General features: G+C 47.5%; 1 protein-coding gene across 4 annotated transcripts in view; it reads left to right on the forward strand.

The window, feature by feature from the left end:
* AGPAT1 (1-acylglycerol-3-phosphate O-acyltransferase 1) overlaps positions 1 to 24,868 on the forward strand; it is a 46,879-nt gene that overhangs the window by 1,818 nt on the left and 20,193 nt on the right. Inside the window, exon 1 of one of the 4 annotated variants that reach the window (XM_083725164.1) lies at positions 2,371 to 2,732. The exons of 1 other annotated variant lie outside the window; for it this stretch is intronic. Coding sequence is in view for 1 of the 3 variants with exons in the window: in XM_083725161.1 (XP_083581287.1) it covers positions 3,009 to 3,027 (19 nt within the window). In the remaining 2 variants the exon portion in view is untranslated. Of the gene's footprint in view, positions 1 to 2,370; positions 2,733 to 3,004; positions 3,135 to 24,868 lie in introns of those variants that run through there. 2 more of the 4 variants (XM_083725161.1, XM_083725163.1) reach the window with 2 other exon arrangements.

Genomic DNA, 24,868 nt, shown 5'->3' on the forward strand with positions numbered 1-24,868 from the left:
TACAATATAGATACCTGTCTTTACCCACACCCCAACCTGGGCTAGCAGCAGCTGGGTGGGGGGTGGAATTTGGTTGGAAAAACAGCACTGGGGAAAGGGCCAAGCCCTTATTCTCCAGACACTAATATACCCATCCCTCTCTGAGGGAGGCTGGCTGCTTATGCATGTTTTAACGTAAGGTGATCCAATGGTCTCCTGTGTGACATGTACTTTCTCCCCCACTCACCCTGAAATTCTGCCAATCATGGCGTCATTTACTGCAATGTTGGGTGCTAGAAACTTCAAGGGGCCAATGAAGGTCATAAAGCAGGATGTGTAGATGTGTGTGTAGCTGAATTTCACACATTGATTTGAGGGAACCAGCCAACTCCTTGGCTGCATACTTTTTATTGATTGGAATAGATTTTGACATACCTAACACTGCATAGGAACCAGGTTGTGGATGCGACTGCCAGAATCCAGCAATGTTTGCTTGGAGAGTGTGAGTAAATATGGAAATTTTTCACTATTTGGGGAGTGCAAGGCTCCCCACATCTGCAGTAGAGGAAGGGGAAATGGAGACAGAGAAACTGAGGAAGAATATGCCAAATTTTCACTTAGTAAAGGTAAAGGGACCCCTGACCATTAGGTCCAGTCGTGACCGACTCTGGGGTTGTGGCGCTCATCTCGCTTTATTGGCCGAGGGAGCCGGCGTACAGCTTCCGGGTCATGTGGCCAGTATGAGTAAGCCACTTCTGGCAAACCAGAGCAGCGCACGGAAACACCATTTACCTTCTTGCCACAGCGGTATCTATTGATCTACTTGCACTTTGATGTGCTTTCGAACTGCTAGGTGGGCAGGAGCAGGGACCGAGCAACGGGAGCTCACCCCGTCGCGGGGATTCGAACTGCTGACCTTCTGATCGGCAAGTCCTAGGCTCTGTGGTTTAACCCACAGTGCCACCCGCGTCCCTGTAAGTGTAAATCCATGATTGCACTTACATGGATTTAAATAAGGTATTATGATGTGTGTGTTAACATTCAAAAAACCCATCTGGGATTGTTAGCATATAAGTGTGAAATGTCAACATTTATCATATGTTGGATAGTCATAAAAATATAGAATAATTCAGACTCCAGTTGCATGCATACTTACTTGGGAGTGTGTTCCATGGAACTTTTGAGTAAGCGTGCAATGGAGTCACTTGGAGGATTCCCTCTGCAACCTTTCAATGCACCTTTCGTCACAAACCTAAGCACACTTTTGCTAGCGCAGCGTTAGCCAACCCGGTGCCCTCCAGATGTTGTTGGCCTGCAACTCCTATCATCTCCAGCTGTTGCTGCTGGGCCCAAGGTAAGCCCAGCTTGGGCTGCATACATTTAAAGCACATTTTCCACACCCTCCCTCCCCAAGAATCCTGGATATTGTAGTTTGTTAAGGGTGCTGGGAATTGCAGTTGTGAGGGATACACTACAATTCCCAGGATTCTTTGGGGAGCAGGGGACATGCTAGAAGAACCTAAGAACTCTGCTGGTTCAGGCCAAAGGCCTATTTAGTCCAGCATCCATTTCTCAGTGTGGCCAACCAGAGACCCACAGGAAGCCCACCGTTCTTAACCTGGAACTGTTCTTAACCTGTAGCACCACTTTAGTTAATGGGGCCTCCTGCTGCTGCCGCGCCGCCAGAGCCCATTTCTGTTCTTATCCTGAAGCAAAGTTCTTAACCTGAAGCACTATTTCTGGGTTAGCGGAGTCTGTAACCTGAAGCGTATGTAACCTGAAGCGTATGTAACCCGAGGTACCACTGTATACACACACACATATACACACACATAAATCTGTTTTTAATTTGTAATTGTAGTAACCTGCCCTGGGACGCGCTGTTGGTGAAGGGAGGATTATAAACTTGTTAATTTATGTCATGTATGTTGAAACAAACATGTTCGTTTGTACATCCCCAACCTTACGCACCCCCCTCCTCAAAGGCATAGGGCCCTGTTAGGCATCACATCCCAAACCAGCTTTCCTCCTTCCGGGTAGACATAAACCGCTCCGAAAGCTAACGGAGATGAGACAAACGCTCCCTTATCTCTATTCCTTTTCCCCCGCGGAGAAGAAGGAAGAAGAGAGAGAACGCTGGCGGGGGGAGCGGGGCGATGGTCGGCAGGAATGAATGAAGCGACGGGATGAATGAATGGGAGCCCCGGGTGGGAGGCCGGCGGGAGAAAGAGGAGGGGTGGCGAGCCGCGAGAATGCGCGAGAAGCACCAGCAGCAGAGGAAGCAAGAGAGAGACGGGGGGGGGGCGCGGAGAGCGAGCACAGTGGTCACGGGGTGGGGAGGGGGAGAGAGTGGGGGGGGACAAGAGAGGAAGGAGCTGCTGCTATTGGCGGCCGGGGCTGCCCATCAGCTGCCCCCCACTTCCTGCCTTTCTGGCGCCCCCCCCGCCCCACACTGACTCCAGCCCTGAGGAAGTGGCCCGCGCCGGTAGAGCCACCAGCAGGCAGCCGGGCTCGAGCATCCGATTCCTCCCCCCCTCCTCTTCTTCCAACAAGACCCCCCCCATCCCACTTTTCCTCCTTTTTGCAGCGCATCCCTGAAGCAGCAGCAGCAGCTGTAGCTGCAGCAGCTCCATCTCCTCCTCTTCCACCACCATGGCCTGGCCCTGGGGGCGCGGGGGGTAGCCGGGCAGGGGCCTTCAGGAGCCCCCCCGCCTCCCTCCTCCCCCACGAAGGGGGAGGCCCCGCGCAGCCAGGTAAGGGGGTGATGGGCAGCTGGGGTGGGCTGGGGGGCTGGGGTGCAGGCGCAGAGCGGGGTAGGTGGGTGGGAGATAGGGAGTCGTCCCGCTACAAGCCCCCCTAGGAGGGGTGTGTTTTGGGGGTGGGGGTGCGCTATGGGGCTGGGAAAGGGTCCCCCTCTGCGACGCGAGGTATAAATCGCCATGGGTGTCTCGGTCAGTGGGGCGGGGGCGGGGAGAGAGAGTTTTAAGGGGTTGGGGTGGGATGGGCCAAGGAAGCAGAATTGGGGGAGGATGTTTCGCAGCGGTGGAGGTAAGCTGGGAACTCAGACGCCTTTTAACCTCGTTAGGGGGGGGGGTTGTTGTAACCCGCCCTGGGAGCCGCCGGTGATGGGCGAGTAGCAATTGGGGGTAATAATGGTAATTGCAAAGTGCCCAGGGTTTTTTTTTTGGGGGGGGGCAATTGAAGGGCTGCTGTGGGGTTATAGGGAGTGCTTGTGGTGGTGAGCAGCTGGGAGGTATAACTTGGGGGGCAGGGCCCTGGTCTGGAAAGTAAGAGCCTGTGTGTGTGTAGGTTTGGGGTGCCTGCAATGGGGTCTACAATATGGGGGTGGCTTTCCGAGGGAGACTACTTTTGGGGGGGTGTATTTTGTGCTAGGGAGAAATAGAGGTTTGGGAAGGGGTTTCCAAGGAGTTGTGATTTATTTTTTTTTGGAGGGGGGAAGTATAATGAGATGGGGCAGCTGGTTGCGAGAGGGGCAGCGCAGTGGGGGCACTTGCTGAGAGGGAACGGGAAGATATAACGTGATATGTGTCTTGGGAGGAGGGCGAGGGGCCTAGCGGAAGGGTTTCGCGGAATTTGGAAGAGCACATGGCTATGATACGGCGCAAGCGATGGGGGGTGCTTCTGGAAGCGGGAGGTGTAATATACTGAATATATAGGCTGGGAAAGGGGCACGGGAAACGCGATGCGATGCAGGCCGGCTGCCCCCAGCCAGATACTGTTGGCTTTCTCCTCCCAGCCAGCATGACCAATGGTCAGGGGTGAGGGGTGTGGTAGTTTGCAAGGCCAGGGGAACGCTCAAGCAGGGGCAGGATCTGGCCTTCCAAACGTTGCTGGGCCACAGTCCCCTCAGGCCTGACCACTGGTCATGCTGGCCAGGGCTGCTGGGAGTGTGGCTGCCATCTCCCCACCCCACCCCCTTATAAAAGCTTTTTGTGAACAGGTTGTGGGTGAAAAGGCCAGGCAGAGCTGGACACGCAGGCTTGCTCTGGGCTCATCCTTACCCGAGAGGAAAGGCCTCATTAGGCTGCATCCACATCATCCATTTAAACTCCCCCCCCCCCCGGAATAATGGGGACTGTAGTTTAAGGGTCCTGAGAACCATCGTTCGGTGAGGGGTGAATTGCAGTTCCCAGAATTCTTTGGGGCAAGCCATGTTCTTTAAATGCATGGTGTTTATGCAGCCTATTTTTCTTATTTTTTTTTGCTTTAGCAGCTTCTGTCTTCTTTTCCCTCCCCTGTTCTGATGATGGTGCCATTCTGGGGATTAAGAGCAGCAGCCTTCAAAAGGTTTTTATCACTGTTCTGATTGGGCCACGGTGACACACGCCTTAGCTACTTCCCGTTTGGATTACAGCAACTTGCTCTACGTAGTGCTGCCTTTGAAAAGTGCTCAGAAACTCCCAGCTGTCTCAAAAAGCGGCAGACAGATTGTCGTCCAGGGCTGGTTACATGGAGCGGACGACAACAGCTCCAATAGCTACCACTAATCATAATAATAATATTTCCGAGTTCAATGCAGAGTTTCTAGGCTATGACCTAGAAAGTCCAGCACCGCTTGGGTCCAAGCTTTTTGTAAGACTGTGTTTCCTCATATGACCCAGCCCAGGTTCTGACATCTTCGGAGGGTGTCCTTCTCTGGGTCCCACCCCCCTCACAGCCCTGCTTGGTGGGCATGTGGGAAAGGGCCTTCTCGGTGGTGGCTCCCAGACTCTGGAACACCTTTCCTAGAGAAGCCAGACTGGCTCCCTCCTTGTTGGTCTTCCACTGGCAGGTGAAAACCTTATTCCAACAGGCTTTTGGGAACTGGCTGATTTTAAGGAAAGGGCTGGTGCCTTGCTGTTTTTATTGTAATTATCTATGTTTTTAGTAGGTCCTTTAAGCTGCAGAGAGTTTTAATAAAGTTGAATTTGGTTTTTTATAATTCCAACCCCCCCCCCAATATTTTTAGCTGTTTTTATTTTATCTGAGTCCCTGTTGCGGAAAAAGGTGGGGTATAAATAAATATATAATGATGATGATGATAATCTTTATCACATTCCTGCAGCAGCCAGCCCAGAGTGAGAGGCCTTTATTAACCCCATTTGAGCTGGTGGTGAAACAGGGGCTGAATTGCCATGGCTGGACTAAGGACTTGAATCCAGGGCTTCGTGGATCTGGGCCTCCCACAAGGAGTATTTGAAAACTGAAAACCGAATTGGTGAGGCCTTCTGGGGTTTCCATGTTTGTAAAAGACCAGGAAGGCTGGGGTCTTGGAAGTGGGATTCTGGAATGAAAGGTCTGTGTGCACAACCTTGTGCCATCTCTGTTAGGGTACTTTCTGCAGATTTCGGGGGGGGGGTGCAAGGAGGAGTCAGTTTAAATTGGCTGTACTGCAAAGGTGGGGAGAAAGTGGTCACAATAGTCGGCTGTCCGCATACTGCTGTTTTGAATCTTCAGAGTGCTTCTCGTTCCATTATTTCAGTAACCCTTGCAATAACTCCCTGGGAATTTAGGTGGTGGGACTCAACTTCCACCAGCCCCAGCAGGATTTTGGGGTGGGTACCCTCTAAGTTCTACTTAATGCACATTCACAGCACGGAATTAAAGCACTTACAATACCACTTTACCCAAAGAATTCTGGGAGATGCAGTTTGTAGAGGGTGCCAATAATTGTTAGGAGACCCCTGTTCCAGAGCCACGATTGCCAGAGAGATTAATAACAATAATAACAACAATAATAAAATTTATTATTTATACCCCGCCCATCTGGCTGGGCTTCCCCAGCTACTCTGGGTGGCTTCCAACAAAATATTAAAATACAGTAATGCATCAAACATTAAAAGCTTCCCTAAACAGGGCTGCCTTCAGATGTCTTCTAAAAGTCTGGTAGTTGTTTTTCTCTTTGACATCTGGTGGGAGGGCGTTGCACAGGGCGGGTGCCACTACCAAGAAGGCCCTCTGCCTGGTTCCCTGTAACTTGGCTTCTTGCGGTGAGGGAACCGCCAGAAGGCCCTCGGCACTGGACCTCAGTGTCCAGGCAGAATGATGGGGGTGGAGACACTCCTTCAGGTATACTGGGCTGAGGCCGTCTAGGGCTTTAAAGGTCAGCACCAACACTTTGAATTGTGCTCGGAAATGTACTGGGAGCCAGTGTAGGTCCTTCAAGACCAGTGTTATGTGGTCTCGGCAGCCGCTTCCAGGCACCAGTCTGGCTGCCGCATTCTGGATTAGTCGTAGTTTCTGGGTCATCTTCAAAGGTAGCCCCACACAGAGCGCATTGCAGTAGTCCAAGCGAGAGATAACTAGAGCATGCACCACTCTGGCGAGACAGTCTGCGGGCAGGTAGGGTCTCATCCTGCGTACCAGATGGAGCTGGTAGACAGCCGCCCTGGACAGAGAATTGACGTGCGCCTCCATGGACAGCTGCGAGTACAGAATGACTCCCAGGCTGCGCACCTGGTCCTTCAGGGGCACAGTCACCCCATTCAGGACCAGGGAATCCTCCACACATGCCCGCCTCCTGTCCCCCCAAAACAGTACTTCAGCCTCAGGAATCTAATCTAATCTAATCCACAGGAATCTAATCTTATCGAGATTTTTGACACTATTGTTCTGTGGGATAATTGACCGGGAACCCCTTTGGCTTTGTCTAACGCCATCTTGATGCTGAGCAAACCCAGCAGCGATGGTGTGGAGATTTCTAGGCGCCAGATTGGCATGGGGCATCTCTATCGGGCAACCTGATTTTTTGCACAGCAAAAGATGCATGCATTTTGCTCCTGCGCTGTGGCACAGATCACGGGCACCTTACTGGGCATCTTAGTCCTCCGTCACATCAGGCCAACCAAGTGGAGCTCACAGGCCACAGTTTAGAACCCCTGCCTTAGTCCATGGTTAATACCATTTCCATTTTCACCGTGTGTGTTTCTCTTCCTTGCACACTGGGACAAGTGAAATGTTGTCAGAGCAAGCTACAGCCAAGCAATGTCGTTGAGATCGTAGAATCGAAGGGATCCGAGGGTCATCTAGTCCAACCCCCGGCATACGGACGTTCTATTGTGGCAACTGCACCCCAGGTTTAAGGGGCTGTTTGGCGCCTAGCTTATATATCTGAGTTTCTAACACTGTTCTTTGTGCATTGAATGGGAAGTGAGTGTCTTTGCACAGGGTGGTGGGAAAGGCTTTTGGGGGCTATAAAGCGTTGGGTCAGAAGAGGAAATGGGGAAGGCCGTAGGCCAGTAGCAGGACATCTGCTTTGCATGTAGAAGGTCCCAAGTTCAGTGTCCAGGAGAGGACCCACCCTGAAAGCCCAGAGAGCCAGGGTAGAAAATGCAGAGCTAGATAGGAACAATGGCCTGACTTGCCATAAGGCAAATGGCATCAGCTCCCAAACTAAAGAGAGAAGCCTTTCAAATTATGGTAAATATTTGGCATCCGTCTGTCTCGGGAGACAATGGAAGAGTGCGGCTTCCGGGGGCTAAGTTGAAACTGTTGGAGAGTTACAGCGCCTGCTGTGGCTGTAGAGACTGATACGGGAGAGACATGTTTTGTTGCGGCTGGGGCAGAGGAAGGCGTCCGGTTTTGCTGTTACAAATGCACCATGGCATTTCTTCTCTCTGCGCTCCTCCCAGGCGTCATTCCTCTGGTCGCTGCTATGGATGCATGGTCTGTCGTCTACAAGGGATTCCCACATGGCAGGGTTGATGTCGCCAGCCTTTGGGTCACATTTGCAGACATCTTTGTATCGCAGAGTTGGTCTGCCAGTGGACCGGGTGCCTCAGGCCAGCTCCCCGCAGAGCGCATCCCTGGGGGATCCTGCTATCTTCCATCCTGTGGACATTTCCAAGTCAGTGTCGCTGAGACAGGAGTGCAGATTTTGTAGCAGAGTGGCTTTTTCTACTCCTTTGGGACCGGTTGAAGAGAACCAGTGTCCTTTGACATCTGTTCTTCTGTGCCGCAGTGAAGATAACTTCCTGTTTTACAATATCCAAGCTTCCAGACAAGAAATTTAGGGTAGTTGAGGCAAACATTCCAAAGGGCTCAAATTACCATCTTAGTTTGGCAGATGCCATGGACGGGATAGCAAGCTTCTGAGTCACACAGAAGCCTTCTTCAGATAAGGACCAGGAAGCCTGCGGGGGACATAACTGGAATATTTCACACGCCTTCACAGGGCTAGTCACAGCGCTATCTTCTTTTGCCAAAGGGTTTGGCAATATACTGTACTGTACTGTATTGGCAATATGCTGTACTGTAGGGGGGGTGTAGGGACGCGGGTGGCGCTGTGGGTTAAACCACAGAGCCTAGGACTTGCTGATCAGAAGGTTGACGTTCTGAATTCCCATGACGGGGTGAGCTCTCGTTGCTCGGTCCCAGCACCTGCCAACCTAGCAGTTCGAAAGCACGTCAAAGTGCAAGTAGATAAATAGGTACCGCTCCGGCGGGAAGGTAAACAGCGTTTCCGTGCGCTACTCTGGCTTGCCAGAAGCGGCTTAGTCATGCTGGCCACATGACCCAGAAGCTGTACGCCGGCTCCCTTGGCCAATAAAGTGAGATGAGCACCGCAACCCCAGAGTCGGCCACGACTGGACCTAATGGTCAGGGGGTCCCTTTACCTTTTAAGGGTGTGTGTGGAAGATAATTAAAAGTTCAGTTTCCCTATGCATTAGTTAGCTCTTAAAACTGTTGTTAGTGGCTGTAATGCAGTTAAGATGGCTGAAAGGAGATTGTTCTTTTACACACACCCTGACTTTATCCTTTCAGTAGCTCCTTCTGCTCAAGCAAGCCTTAATTTCTGAGGGTCATTTTTGCGAGGGAGGAGAGAGAAATGGGGAGCACCTCTCTCTGTGGCTTCCTTCCAAGCTCTGTTGTCATAGATTGCTCATTTATCCCTTGCTCCCAAGGCTGGCCATTGCGGGGTTGAGATGGCATCATCATTCAAGGGACTGGATTTAAACCCACATATGTAGTGGTAAGTGCAATAGTGTGCTTTTTTATGAGCTGTTGTCCCAGGATGATTGACATAGTGTGCACACAGGTGTGCTCTTATGGAGGTGGCAGCGAGGAATACTTCGTCCCTAAGATCTGAGCATGCTTTATTCCAGTATCGACTGGCAGGCAGCCCATTTGAACCAGTTGGGGGTGGTGCCTCGCCCCCCCCCCCCCGGGAGGCAAAGGGAGACCAAATGACTATCGGACTCAAAAAAAGCTGACTTCGCCAGGTCAAGTTCATCCATTTTGTTGAATTAATTAAACTAAACAGTTCCAGTTGGATTTTGAATAAATGCAAATAATTGCTGCTGTTTTGAACTTGATGTGTTGTTATCATCCATAGGAGGCTGTGCAAACTACAATTCTGAATAATGCTTTTTATTAGGGTAAGGGGCACCGGGGGCACGTTTATAGAGCCAAGGAGGTGGCGATTGGAAAAAGTTCAGAAACCACTGATTTAAAATTTCGCTGAGAGCGGAACCTGCCTTTCCCAGGAGTTTAGCTGCAACCTGAGCCTGTTTTGGAACTATCTTCAGCTAGGGGCAGTGGTATCAAAATGCTTTATTTTTTTCTTCTTCTAAAAATGGAAAAACATGGCTTGAGGCTCTGGGACCAGATGATCCTTGTGGTCCCTTCAAACTCTACAGTTCTATGATTCTATGATCCCAGAGATGCTGGAAAGAATGAATATTTGTTTTATACATTAGCCCAGTGTGTTTTGGCTCAAGTGAGCCTCCTTCAGCGGCTTATATCTTGCCCTGTTAAGGTCTCTTAAAATTGGATGGTCCTTGAGCAGCTTTCAAAGAAACAAGCGAGATAAGCCCTTGGAGAAAGCTCGCTAAAGCTGAAGTCTGTTGGGTTAATATAATTAATAGCTGATACGTCCTGTTTGAGGACTATATATATATATATTGAATAGATTTTTGGGAAGTGGGAGATGGAATAAAGACATGCTTCATCCACTCCATGCACCCATAAGTATTCATCCTGCAAAACAAAACAAAAACCTCTTTGGACTAGCCTTACGATCCACTGGGTTCCTGTGCTGGGAGAAGGACAGAGAGCTTCACCATTTCCCCACCATCTTCCTCCAGCCCACTTACTTGCCTGCACACAATTCCTTGTTGCCAGACTAACAAGGCTGCTTTTCTCCTTTGGCGAGAAGTGGGGGGCGGCTGAGAAGTTTGCAGCCTAAGCAGAACAGGGTTAGGCTTGTACGGAGGCCAAGAACGTCTCTGTGGTTTTAATTGTTCTACTTTGACCCGTCCCTTCTTACATTAGAACATGCGACTTAACAACCCCCAGTTTCGCTTAGATGCCTGTTTGGGCTGCCTATATTAAGGCCTACGTTTAAAGCAGGATCGATTGAATGTTCTTACGTTCATTGTCAGCTGGCAATTGATTTTTGCTTTTCTGTTTGCTTAAAATCATTTCCCCTCCCCCTTTTTAAAACTGCAGTCGTAAATAAAATCTTGGAGTGATTTTCACTTGCTGTGTGAGCCAAAACCCATGCATGTTTGGTTTTTTTTTTGTAAATATATATTAATTTCATTAAAACTCTTTAGTCCTGCGCCTTCCATCAATAGCTGGCTGTGGCTGATGGGATTTGTAGTCCAGTACATTGAGAGAGCACCAAGTTGGGGAAGCTTTTCTTAAGGAGAGATGCTATGGTGTGGTTAGAACAGGGATGGGAGCCTGTGGCCCTCCAGATGTTGTAAAACCCCAGCTCCCATCAGCCCAAGCCCGTTTGGCCAGTGGTCAGGGATGATGGGAGTTGTAGTCCAGCAGCGGACTGTAGGGCCACTCCAGTTCCCCATCCATGGGTTAGGTAGGATGTTGGACTAGGAATGGCTGCACAGCTTCCTGGCTGACCTATCTCACTGCCTGACCAGCCTCGCAGTGTTGTTGTGAGGATGAAATGGGAAGAGGGAAGAAACTCTGAACTCTTTGGAAGAAAAGTGAAAAATAGAAATTACTCTTTAATAGTGAACACAGGTGGTCAGATACATATTGGTTTTTTGGGGAGAAGGGTCACATACGAATCAGAGAGCAGCTTTAGTTTCAGTTTTAAGTTTTGTTTATCATTGCATTTAGGGCTGGGGATTTAATTAGATTGCCTTGTTTGATGGTATGATTGAGCATATGATGGGTTAAAGGTAAAGGTAAAGGTAAAGGTACCCCTGCCCGTACGGGCCAGTCTTGACAGACTCTGGGGTTGTGCGCCCATCTCACTTAAGAGGCCAGGGGCCAGCGCTGTCCGGAGACACTTCCGGGTCACGTGGCCAGCGTGACATCGCTGCTCTGGCTTGCCAGAGCTGCACACGGAAACGCCGTTTACCTTCCCGCTGGTAAGCGGTCCCTATTTATCTACTTGCACCCGGAGGTGCTTTCGAACTGCTAGGTTGGCAGGCGCTGGGACCGAGCAGCGGGAGCGCACCCCGCCGGAAGAGTTTATTTTTATTTTTTGCTTAGTTATGCTATTTTAAAAATGTGTGGTTTTTACTGAATTTTGTTTGAGTTGATTTTTTATTTATAATTTAAGAGAATGCCCTGTTTAGCTGTCCGTTGTGGTCTATAATGTAGACTTTTTTCTGGGTTTTTTGTTGTACTTGAGCGTTGTGATTTAAGGTATGTTGTAAAACACTTAATGATTTTTGAAAAGTGGTGCTCAGTCTAAAAAAACAAACATCTTTTTTGCCTTGTACTGTGGGGGAAATGGTTTCTTGAGCTTCTTTGTTCTGTGAACTTCTAGTCATATTTTGAATTGTGGTAGGGTGGCAAAGTGGATTTCATTGCATGTTTTAAAAAATGTATTGCCCTTTTAAAATGCTCCCCGCTGCAAAAGTATTTTGTAAATAAATGGTTAAGGATATTTTCACATCGCTAGGCATTTGTGTCCTAAAGTGTTATTTGCTCCGCAGTTTTAAGTTATATTGCCGCTGGTCGCTGTGTTTTATTTATTGGTTTAAAGCACTGATTTGTTATATGAGTGCGGTTTTTTGTCATAATTATTGTAAGGAAATAAAATGGAAAGCTTGGCTGACGTGCAATGCCCCTGACAAGCTTATAGTTTCCTGGAGGAAGGCATCACAGCTGGAGCATAGAATTGCAATCATAGAATCATAGAACTGTAGAGGTGGAATGAACCATGGGGTCATCTAGTCCAACCCCCTGCAATGCAGGAATCTTTTTGCCGAGCGTGGGGCTTGAACCCACAACCGTGAGATTAAAATTCTTGTGCTCTATTGAGTTATCCCAGGAGTCCTTCCACTAGGGCATCTGCCCTCCAGATGTTTTGGGACTACAACTCCCATCATCCCTAGCTAACAGGACCAGTGGTCAAGGATGATGGGAATTGTAGTCTCAAAAACATCTGGAGGGCCGAGTTTGCCTACGCCTGCACTAGGGGGTAAGAGAATCCACTGCCCAGATTAAGTAAAGAAATCTTAAATCATCTCCATTATCTGCTTTTAGGTGCTAGGCAGTGACATTCATCTTCAGGCATATGGCTCTTAATTAGGGTCTTATGGCATGGTTGCCATACAGTAGTACCTTGGGTTACATACGCTTCAGGTTACAGATTCAGCTAACTCAGAAATAGTACCTCAGGTTAAGAACTTTGCTTCAGGATGAGAACAGAAATTGGGTTCTGGTGGCGCAGCTGCAGCAGGAGGCCCCATTAGCTAAAGTGGTGCTTCAGGTTAAGAACAGTTTCAGGTTAAGTACGGACCTCCGGAACGAATTAAGTACTTAACCCGAGGTACCACTGTATATATCAGGGCACTTGTCCCCTTTATGTTATTGCAGGATGAGCAGTTTTAGTCAAGTGGAAAGAAACCCCTCGGAAAGCAGTGGACTCTCCTTCCTTGGAGATTTTTAAGCGGAGGTTGGAGAGCCATCTGTCAGGGATGTTTCTGTTCTGATTCCGGCATTTCAAGAGGCTGAGAAGTCAAATATGTTCTGCAATGTTGCCGATAAACCTCTGGTCGATGGCCTTTGGGGTCCCTTCCAACTTTACAATTCTGTGTTTCTAAGGAACGCTTTTTTAATCTTTCGGGTGTGTTTTAAGTTTTAAGTTTTGTTAGCTGTGAGAATTTTTTGTAGCAAGCGACAAAGAAATACAAGGCTAATGTTTGAATTTAACCCCATGACCTCTTTTGTGTCATCCGGCTTCTGTCTCTGTATTACCGTGTTTGCCTTCCCCGTCTCTGGTTTTCTTCCCACTACCAAGTGAGGGGGGGGGGAATTTAGATTGTAATCTCCTCAGGGCAGGGACCTCTCTTTTTCTGGTTTATGTTAATCCTGCAAAGTACAGTGGTACCTCGGGTTAAGAACTTAATTTGTTCCGGAGGTCCATTCTTTTTTTTTTTTAATAACCTTTTTATTCAAAATTAAAACAAAACATATTATCCAGAAACATATAATCCTTATTCCCCCCCATTTTTCCTCCCTCCCCCCCACAGAGCCCCCCACCCCACTTCCCTCAGTTCCAGTCTGATTTCTCTAAAAATGCTGTTTTCTGCATGTTACACAGTTGTATAGATCCTCAAACTATTTAGCTGATTATTATCAATAAAAAGTTTGTGAATGTTTATTCAAAACCAGCCAAGGAGTCCAGTTCGTTTTGTTGCGTCTTCAAATACTTTGTAAAGGGTTCCCATTCATCTTTAAAGTCACAGTTATCCTTGTCCCATAGCTTGTATGTGTTTTGCCAGTTCTGCATAGTCCATCAATTTTTCTTGCCATGATTCTTTCTGGAGGTCCGTTCTTAACCTGAAACTGTTCTTAACCTGAGGTACCACTTTAGCTAATGGGGCCTCCTGCTGCCGCCGCGTGATTTCTGTTCTCATCCTGAAGCAAAGTTCTTAACCCAAGGTACTATTTCTGGGTTAGCGGAGTCTGTAACCTGAAGCGTCTGTAACCCGAGGTACCACTGTATCATGTTGTAAGATGGTGCTAAGTAGCATTCTCTGAGGCCACATCCACACCATTTATTTAAAGCACTGTGGTGCCACTCAAAACATTCATGGCTTCCCCCAAAGAATTCTGGGAACTGTAGTTTAAGAATTCAGAGAATTGTTGGGAGACCTCATTCTCCTCCCAGAGCTATAATCCCCAGAGTTCTCTGGGAAGACTGGTTGTTAAACTACTCTGAGAGGGAAATAGGGGTCTCCTAGCAATCAAAGCTCTCCATATGCTACAGCTCCAATCATCTCTGAGGGCTGCCCAGGCTAGCTGGGGTTGATGGGAGTTGTAGTTCAGGACATCTGGGGAAAACCAACTTGGGGAAGACTGATAGGCTCTCTCCAGAAGTGGATCTCCAGGGTCCTGGCAGGTGGTGGGCAAGACCTCTTTCCGCTTCCACGAAAGCCACTTCACTGGAAATTTCCAGGGATTTATTGTGGGTTTTTTGGTGTGCAAAACTTGCCCACGGGTCATGAGCAGCGTTAGAAACTCAGATAAACCAGGGTTACGGTCGCCAAAACAGATGGCTTTGGGGTTCCTGAAATTCATTCGGATTATGCACTTAAAATACCACAGATAGAATTCTACATTCTGTGTGGCATTAGTGTGAGAAAACAGTCGCCCCGGCCTGCAGCTCCAGATGGTGGAGATGTCAGGCGTCATCCTGGCGCCCGGACGTCTTCACTTGGTCGCAAAATGCACCTGGTAAATTTCAAACGCTGGCATGAGCCCGCTCCCCATGAAGGAGACCCCTTGTTGCTTCCTGAAAGATCTGACACATTGGCATGTCGCTGGGGTGTGTTTGTGTGCAGAAATCCCAGATCTAGAAACTGTCCAGCAGAGAAATCTCCAATCTACCGTATTTTTTTGCTCTATAAGACGCACCAGACCAGTTTTTGGAGGAGGAAAACAAGAAAAAAAATATTCTGAATCTCAGAAGCCAGAACAGCAAAAGGGATCGCTGAGCAGTGAAAGCAGCAATCCCTCTTGCTGTTCTGGCTTCTGGGATAGCTGCGCAGCCTGCATTCGCTCCATAAGAAGCACACACATTTCCCCATACTTTTTAGGAGGGAAAAAGTGTGTCTTATAGAGCAAAAAAAAGGTAGGTCATATTATTATTATTGCTGCTGCTATTGGCAATTATTTGCCACTAGCAATGATTAAGATTACTGTCATTAGCACCCAACCGCAAAATCCTTTTCAACGCACATGGTGCTGGCCCCCCCCCTCGCTCACAACCATCCTGGGAGGCAAAGTTATTAAGAGCCTTGGGTTTTTCCCCCCAGTATCACTGAGGCAGGTAGAGCAGAAGGGAGGTTGTTGTTGTTTATTGAATTTTTATTCCGCCCTATACCTGGAGCTCTCAGGGCTCCTCTGTTCTTAAAAAACTGCATTAAATGCCTGAGCTTTGACCAGACAGTTTGCTTCCTGTGTTTTTTTTCCCGACGACCTGCTGCCTGGGATATGGTTGCATGAGCACCAGAATGCTGTGTGTGTCCTTGCACATTTTTATTTTTGAGCCGGAGGTTTGAAAGGAACGGGATTGGCTCCTTGAGAGGTTTACGTAAGGCCTGCCACCTGAGGTCCCTGTCTGGGGGAAAAGAGTGCGTGCGCCATTATTGCGCCGTGCATGTCTGTGCTCTGAGGAATCCTGTGTTTACGTGCATGTGAATCGGAACTGCTTCCTCAATTGCCCCAGCTGGCGAGCGCTGGCCTGGCGTTTTTTGGCAAGTCCACAAAGCGTGCTTTCACGCTCTCCCCCCGCCCCCCCCTTGTGTAAAATCCTGCACAGACAAATGTGCCAGGGGATCTGGGAGCCAGGAGCCCCGGGGGCAGAGGCTATTTGTTTGTTTGTTTGTTTGTTTGTTTGTTTGTTTGTTTACTCAGCCTTGTAAATCCACCTGTTATTAGAGACTAGGAGCTTGCGTTTCAGTCCTGGCCCTGGTTGCATCCTCATTCACAGCCTGCATAGAAACTGGCAGTAGGGTCGTTGAAAACAGTTGCTTTTTTCCTGCATTGCATTGGGTTGGATGAGGATTGCAGGATTGGACCTGGGATGCAGAGCAGGTTCCCTAAGTTTCTTTCATTCAGGTGGCCTCGTGAATTCAGCTTGGTTTAATTGGGGACTAGTTAGCGTGCTGGAACATCGGGGCACTCAAAACCAGAGCAGTTTAACTAAAGATCTGAATTCTAGAGTGCAGGAGTGTGATCTGTCAAACTTCAAATAACTCGGCAATTAAGCTTATCAACTCCTTGGCAAGCTCACAGATCCTTCCCAAGCGGAGAGGTAAAGGGCGGAAACAGGTTATTTATTGGGACAGTGTGTTTTATGCAGCTGCGGTTAAAGTTGCAAAACAATGAAGCATGGGAATGGAGCAATGGAGAACCTCTGAAATCACAGTGGAATACTGTATTAGTTCTGCCCAAGGCATGATTGGAAAAGATAGACATAATATTTTACAAGGACAGAAAGAAACACCATGGATGGAATAATTGGCACACACAATAAAAGAAGGATATAGTTTGAATGCTGCACCATTAATTTGTCAATACGAATGGAAGTCGTTCATATTGCAGTTGTTGTGTAAGGGATTGTTATTTTGACTGGAGTGCAATTGAAATTAATAAGAGTTAGGAATGCAGACATAAAGTAAATCAGACCATCAATTCTAGCACTCAGAAGGCCATCTAAATTATATAATTTGGCATCTGAATGATTGGTACAGTGGTACCTTGGTTCTCAAACATAATCCGTTCCAGAAGTCTGTTTGACTTCCAAAATGTTCGAAAACTAAGGGGCAGCTTCTGATTGGTACATGCACCCCGGAATCAATAGCTGGCACCGGACGTTCGGCTTCCAAAAAATGTTCAGAAAGTGGAACACTTACTTCCGGGTTTTCGGCGTTCGGGAGCCAAAATGTTCGAATACCAAGGCGTTCGAGAATCAAGGTTCCGCTGTATCAGTACAGTGGTACCTCGGGTTACATACGCTTCAGGTTATATACACTTCAGGTTACATATGCTTCAAGTTACATACGCTTCAGGTTACAGACTCTGCTAACCCAGAAATAGTACCTTGGGTTAAGAACTTTGCTTCAGGATGAGAACAGAAATCGCACAGCGGCAGCGGGAGGCCCCATCAGCTAAAGTGGTCCTTCAGGTTAAGAACAGTTTCAGGTTAAGAACAGACCTCCAGAACGAATTAAGTACTTAACCCGAGGTTCCACTGTAATTGTATTATAATTTGGCATTGTTATAATGAGGCTATTATTGCATTATTGTAATTGAAAATTAATATATTTATTTCTAGAGTGCAGTGCATGTGTTGCTTGGGGCCAGGGTGTACATGTGTTTGTAGGACGAGCCTCGGATCTGGCCTGCTGGGGCTTTTCCACTGTCATCAAAGACCTTGTTAAGCTTGGACACAAGGACGCTGCCTTGTACTGTGCCGACCTAGTTCAGAACTGTCAGTCCTGACTGATAGAGGTTATTCAGGGGTTTCAGACAAAGGTCTCTAAACCTGGGGCTTTGGCATACAAAGCGAATGCTCTCCCACCGAACTGCAACCTCTCTGTGCCCTTGGGTTTTCTTGGGGTTTTCTTTCTTTCTTCTAAACTTATGTGACTAGGCAGAGTCATAGCTGTCAACTTACAGATTTGAAAATAAGGGACCAGCAGCCTCGAAAATAAGGGATCAGCAGCCAAAATAAGGGATTTTGCTTAGCTTATACAGAAATATGGCACTCATGGAGCCATGCCTCTTTTGCTGCCACTGACTGTGTTTTGCAGGGGGTTGGACTAGATGATCCTAAGGGTCTACAACTCCCACCAAAGAAGAGGGGCAGACAAAACTGATGAACGACGTTGAGATGGCAAAGCTTACAGGCAGAATTAGAAACCAGGAAGAGGACCTCTTTAATAAAGAATGGGGAAAGTTTATAATTTAGTTGAAAAGCTATCGTAAAGAGTTACATACATTGGTGGGATTGACAGAAAACCTGTAGTAAAAATTTGAAATATGGATGGACAAATGATTTATAAAAATAGAGTTATGAAAGGGGTGCAGAGGGGGAAATCACTACATTAAGATGCTGCACTGGTTGGTGGGTATGCTAAGCAGAACGTCGGGGCTGCCACCGTCCTGAAGCGAGGAGTTCCATCAGCCCTTCCCCGCCCGAGAGGGAGGGAGAGAGACTCTCGTCCATGCCGCCCGCGAGCCCGGCATGAGGCGGTTGTGGCGCCGCTGAAGCGCCGCCCTTCTGCATCCCTCCCCATCCCACTCCTTCCTCAGGCAGCCTCCTCAGCCGCCTCCGGCAACGCGGCAGACGTCTCGCAAGAGAGGGGCTGCCTGCCCGCCCACCACCACCCGTCTCCTCACGATGCGCCCCTGAGGGGGAAAAGGGAGAGATGGAGACACGGCAGTTTGTGCGTGCTCTGTCTCTCATGTGGCGGAGGACCCCGAGCCGTTGCTTCCCTCCCGAGCATGAAACCTGGGAAATTTAAGGGACATCATCAATAAGGGACAGCAGCAGGACACAGCGCTGGGATAAGGGAGTTTCCCACCAAATAAGAGACGGTTGACAGCTATGGGCATTGCCTTCCGTTCCCTGACAGACACGTGTTGACAATCTGCTGTAAAGCGGCAAGACCCGCCCTCCCTCCCTTGTGTGCTCTCGAGATCTGCACTTGGTCGGGCATGGAAAGAGGAGGAGACAAAACTTACGTTTTGTCAGTATACCTGAAGGAGCGTCTCCACCCCCATCGTTCTGCCTGGACGCTGAGGTCCAGTGCTGAGGGCCTTCTGGCGGTTCCCTCATTGTGAGAAGCAAAGCTACAGGGAACCAGGCAGAGGGCCTTCTCGGTAGTGGCGTCGGCCCTGTGGAACGCCCTCCCATCAGATGTCAAAGAGATAAACAACTACCTGACATTCAGAAGACATCTTAAGGCAGCCCTGTCAGGGAAGACTTTAATGTATGACATATTAGTGTATTTTTGGTCTTTGTGGAAGCCGCCCAGAGTGGCTGGGGAAGCCCAGCCAGATGGGTGGGGTGCAAATAATAAATTATTATTATTATTATTATTTATTATATACGTTGCGCAAACGGGGCTGGTGCAGCGTTTGATGCAACCCACAATGCCTTAACGGCCAAAGGCTGGGGTTCGGGACATGTCTTCACCATATGGCAAACACTGTGCAGTGGGAATGCCAGAAGGCTGCAAATTTAGGGGCTGCCACAGCCTTCTAACAAATCTCCAGATTGGTGAGGTGAGGAAAAGGAAGGGATCTTTCCTTTTGCACGAGAGGAAGTCTTTCCACTCATGTAATGGCTTTCTTGGAGTCGGCCCATTAATGTGTTCCGTGTTCTACTCTTCCCGTAAGTGATAGAGGTGGAAGGGTCCCCAAGAGTCATCGAGTCCACCCCCTGGAATTCAGGAATCACAGCTAGGGAATCCCAGACTGTCCTCTTTTCGCCTTTCTTACAGACGCCCCTTTTGAATCTTTGCTTATCCAAAAGCTCCTTGAGAAATCTTAGTTTGTTTATCAAGAAGCAGCCCACAAATAAAAAAATTCGTGGTCAGATTTGTCTACCTTGGTTCCCCCCAGCTGGGTACTCTCCAGATGTTTTTGAACTACAGCTGGGTTGAACTACAGCTGATGTGGTTCAAAGCATCAGGAGGTCACCAGGTGTCTAAGGCCGAGACACACCGTCAACACTGGAGTTAGCTCTTTATTAGATAAAAGGTAGTCTTCCCAGACTAATGAACTGTCAGGCCTTGAAGGGAAATTCTGTTCCTGCACATAACTGTGGCCTTATGGGAAGTCTTGCTATGGGAAGTATTGCTTCTTTTCTCTGGCATTCTGGAAAGTCTCGCTTATAATCTTTTCTCTGCTTCTGCACACACTGTACGAACCTGTTCCAAACACCAAGACATTCCCTCATCGTTCAGTTCATCTTAAGTTCATGATGACCTGTTCTCAATGCATAGCTGACCACCTCTATGGAATTCGATTATTATATTCTTTCATGTTATGATCAATCATTAGTAATTGTTTTAGTCATGCTATATCAATCTTTAGTTATAATTTAATTAGGAGGTTTCATGCCTGTCTGGTTTCAACCTCGTTTCTCAGCCTTTATCGGTGATTAATGTTCACATGTAATTCCCACCTCTTACATGTAATTCCCGCCTTGTATGTATGTTAACCAATCAGCATTAAGTTTCTTTGTGTTTGTATCAACCAATCAGCCACAGCACACCTGTGGCAATGTTTGTAATAATCAATAAAAGAGAGTTCCCGGGGCTTCCCCCGGCAGACGCCTCTCACATGACACCTACTACTCGTCTCCCGTGATTTTCATTCCTACAAGGCCTAATGAGCATAGCAGCTCATTCTCAGTAGGTCTGGCCCCATGAATCAGTTGCTGAGGCTGAAGGTCTCCCCACAGCCGTCTAAAAGTTGCCTCCTCTCCAGGGTTTTCCCCAAGCAATCGGAGACTACCTACATGCAGCCAACATCTCCTCTGCTCTTTTCATGCCTCTCTCGGTCCTGAGAAACCAGATGGGAGGAGAGCTTGTCGCAGCAGGATGGAGAGACTCACCTCTGCCTCTTGACCTCCTCTCCTGTTTCTGATTCTGGACTTCTTTCTGCCGCCACCCCCCTCACTATGCCCTGTTACGTCCTCAGCTTCAGACACCCCCACCTCCCAGTCTTCTCCCTCTGACCGCTCATTGTTGTCCCACCACCTCTCCCCGGGCTCTGTGTTTTCCCGCCCCCTGGTGGTTCCTCAGCTGGTTCTTCCCATCATTCCTCTGCGTCCACCCAGCCCGTGAATTCACGCTGGGGGAAGGCTGCTTTTTGCGATGGTTTGCTCTGTTCCCAAGATCTCAGGCCTCTACCCCTGTGGAATGCCCTCCCATCAGATGTCAAAGCGATAAACAACTACCTGACATTCAGAAGACATCTGAAGGCAGCCCTGTTCAGGGAAGTTTTTAATATGTGACATTTTAGTGTATTTTTCATCTCTGTTGGAAGCAGCCCAGAGTGGCTGGGGAAACCCAGCCAGATGGGCGGGGTACAAATAATAAATTATTATTATTATTATTATTATTATTGTTCTTCTTCTTGGGCCACTTGTAGTGGTTAAGAGCGATAGACTCGTAATCTGGGGAACCGGGTTCGCTTCCCCGCTCCTCCACCTGCAGCTGCTGGGTGACCTTGGGCCAGTCACACTTCTCTGAAGTCTCTCAGCCCCACTCACCTCACAGAGTGTTAGTTGTGAGGGAGGAAGGGAAAGGAGAATGTGAGCTGCTTTGAGACTCCTTCGGGTAGTGATAAAACGGGATATCAAATCCAAACTACTCTTCTTCTTCTTCTTCTTCTTCTTCTTCTTCTTCTTCTTCTTCTTCTTCTTCTCTCTAAGAACTCCAAGGGTCCTTGCCTGCCCCTAAACCTTTTTTTTTTCTTTTCATTCTGTGCGGAGGACGTCAGGTCAGTCAAGACATGAGGCTGGTGTCTAGGACTGCAGCCTTAAATGTTTCCTTATTCCAGTCCTTTCCTTCTTTCCCACTCCACTTCCAGAACTGGATTCTGCCCTTGGTGTGCGAGGAAACAGAAAATTTCCAGTGCGGAGAACCTTTTTCACCCGAGGGCCGTATTCCTTCCTAGGCAAACTTTCAAGGGCCACGTGCAAGCAGCGGGTGTGATGGTCATGTCCCAGCCGCCCTGGGTCCCAGGCCACCAGCTGTGGTTCTCCTGTGTGGTCTCCACCAGTAACATCTCATGTTCTTCCCGTTGTGGTCCTGGTAGATGCCTTGTTCTCTGGTCAACCTGCTTCTGAGCATTTGCTGTTTTCATAGTTCTTCTTCTTTGGCGATCTCTTGTAGCCGAGTAAGATTGTCTTCCATAAACACGGTCTTAACAGTGAGTCTGTAAGTGACTGTGGAGGCCAATTCTGGACCCACACATCCTTCCACAGTGGGGACATTGGTTTCCGGGTTGGAGTTGATCACGGTATGGATTTGCCAAGCGTGCCTTCCTCTTAGCACGTTTCTCCCTTGCGTCCTGAGTTCGGGTGTCTTCAAAGCCCATGACACCTTTGGTAAAGGCTGTTCTCCAACTGGAGCGCTTGCAGGCCAGTGTTTCCCAGTTGTTGGTGTTTATACTACTTTTTTTTAGATTTGCCTTGAGACAGTCTTTAAACCTCTTTTGTTGACCACCAGCATTACACTTTCCATTTTTAAGTTTGGAATAGAGTTGTTGCTTCGGAAGAGGATAACCAGGCATCCGCACAACATGACCAGTCCAATGGAGAAAGGGAACCTCGGGGTCATCTAGTCCAACCCCCTCTTGCCCATGGTAGATGGGGATCCAATTTCTGCTTTAAACCCTCCCAACGGAGTCTGTTCCACTGTTGAATTGCTCTTTTGCAATTCCGCCCCCAGTAGTACTGGCACGGAGCTGCACGCTGCAGTTTCACAACTGATTTATCCATGCCGCCTGGCAGTTGTTCACGTTGGAATATGTTTGCCAGAGGCAAAAGCGCCTGCCCTTTGTTCCTCAGAAGATATGTGAGACTGAATCAAAGGCACATGCGTTTGCCGCTGTCCCCTAGACATGGGCTCAGTGTGTCTCTGTTGCCATTTTCCAAGAGGGTGTAGGTTAGGTTTGGCCTGACTGAGGTATGTGCGTCCCCACTCTGGTTGTCTCTGTAGGTAAAACGTTTTATTCTCTTCTTGTTTCCTTCAGTGGCTGACCCCCCACCCCTTTTCATTGCCCCTTCCTGTCTGCCACACGGTACATTGACTTCGCATCTTTTATATTGTGTGCTTTGCTCTTCCAGAGCCAGGGGGGATAAAAATCAATTTTTTTTAAAAAAAATAATTTTTATTAAATTTCCATTTAACAATCCAATCATGTCTCAATAATTAATCCAAATTATGCCAATACATATCATAAAATCCAAACATTTTGCCGAATTTTTAAGATTTTTGTTGGGGGTACCCATGCTTCGAGCTCAGAAGGGTTCAATCCTCTCATATTTCTGCTGCTTTGATGTTCACAAGTCCCGTCTTCCAGTCTTCTTGTTATCATTTTTCTTCTTAATAACCTCTGAGTTGTTTCCACAAGCGAGTTGAAGCAAACATTATTATAGTCCTGTGTGGATTTTCACGCTAGTCCAAAAGTCCTATTCGAGCGGCAGGCACCATTTCGACAGTTCTGATGAAATACAGTCTAAGGGTCTGCTCATTAACTTTCCCAGACCAGTTGCTCCATAAATCAGCCTTTCCAGGGGAGTTCTTGCCAAATCAGACGTGGAATTCAAATATGATAACAGAACAGTGGCTCCCTCCCCCTTTGACTGTAAATCTCGCAACAAAGTCTGTCTCATAATGGCGGTTCCCAATTAGAACTGCGTCACCCAAAAACCTTTCATTTCCTTTCCAGATCTTCCGCAAAACAAAGCCTTTAGTTAATAATTTTGTTTCCACACAATTTATTTTCCCGTCTCACTTGCTATTAATCATGTGGCGGTTCTTCTAGGGGAGGGGTTGTTAGGTAAATCATGTTGAAAAAGAGAAAAGTCCCCCCCTTTCCGATCCGTTTAAACATACCGACATAGCTGTGATTCTTTGATGTAGTCTTCTGTTCAGTCCAACCCGTTACTCAGCTTCTCAGTGGTCGATTTAATTAGTAATCAGTACACCCTTTCCTTTGCTCGAAACATCTGCATTTACTCTTCTCCAATTATTTTATCTTAAGCAATGCAACTAGGATCGCACTTAGGAGTAGCGTCCGGGAGATCCAGAAACTCACTCGAGGGCTTTCCGTCCAGTGCCCCCACCCCCTCCTTCTTTCAAACTTGGGGGTGATTTATTGGCAGCCGCGAATGAGGCAGCATCTTCCCATCCCCTGGGAAAATTCGGGAGGCTAATTTACTCCCATCATTACCCTCTTAATTACCTCGCGTGAGCCAGAGATATGGTATTGTTGGCCATCTTCCAAGGCGCCCCTAGCGGCCCCCCTTTAATAAAAACATTATTCGAATTTTTAAAATTTAAATCAGATTTTTAAAAATTTAAATCAGATTTTTAAAATAAAATGCTTTTGGAGGAAAAATCTTTCTAAAGATAGTCTTCTATTTAAGTTACGTTATGGTCCAAAGGCTGTTCATCACGAAATAAGGATTTGTTTTAAGTTTTTCATGTGTGCTAAAAAGCAGTCTAAGGTTTTTTGTTTTTTGTTATTGTTTAATCACATCAGTTAACAAACATGGATACATATGCTATAATGTTATTGTTTTAGTTAAATAAATTGTTTAAATTGTTATTAAGGAAATGATTATTTTTCTCCTTCCAATAAGCAGAAAAGTTGTCCAAATATAAACAGTTAACATTAAACCTCACAATAATTTCATCATTATCGGACTATGCATTTCTAATAGTATAACCAAATCAGTAATTTTTTATATAACTATAAAAACTACTCTGAAAATTTATTATTCCAAAAATAAAACCTTCATGAGGTTGTAAATATTTAGATTATACCAGCAAGAATGAGTCTTTTGGTAAAATAAAAAATAAAAATAAATCCAGCCTTACTGACTAGCGATTTAAATTGATTTGCTTTAAATCATATAGACCCTGACCAGAGCCATATAACTTAAGTAGAAGTGGAGATTTAGGCGATGCTGGCCTCGAAGACTAGGGCAGATTGTATTGCGATCAAAATTTTAGCACACTTACTTGAGTAGTCTGACAGGGATGAAAACTGTATGAATGACCAGACAGGAGATCTAGAGCAGGGGGTCAGCAAACTTTTTCAGCCATGGGCCGGTCCACTGTCCCTCAGACCTTGTGGGGGGCCGGACTACATTTGGGGGAGGGGATGAACAAATTCCTCTGCCCCACAAATAACCCAGAGATGCATTTTA

Source organism: Podarcis gaigeae (genome assembly GCF_964106915.1).
Source record: "Podarcis gaigeae genome assembly, chromosome: 2".
Classification (NCBI taxonomy): Eukaryota; Metazoa; Chordata; class Lepidosauria; order Squamata; family Lacertidae; genus Podarcis; species Podarcis gaigeae.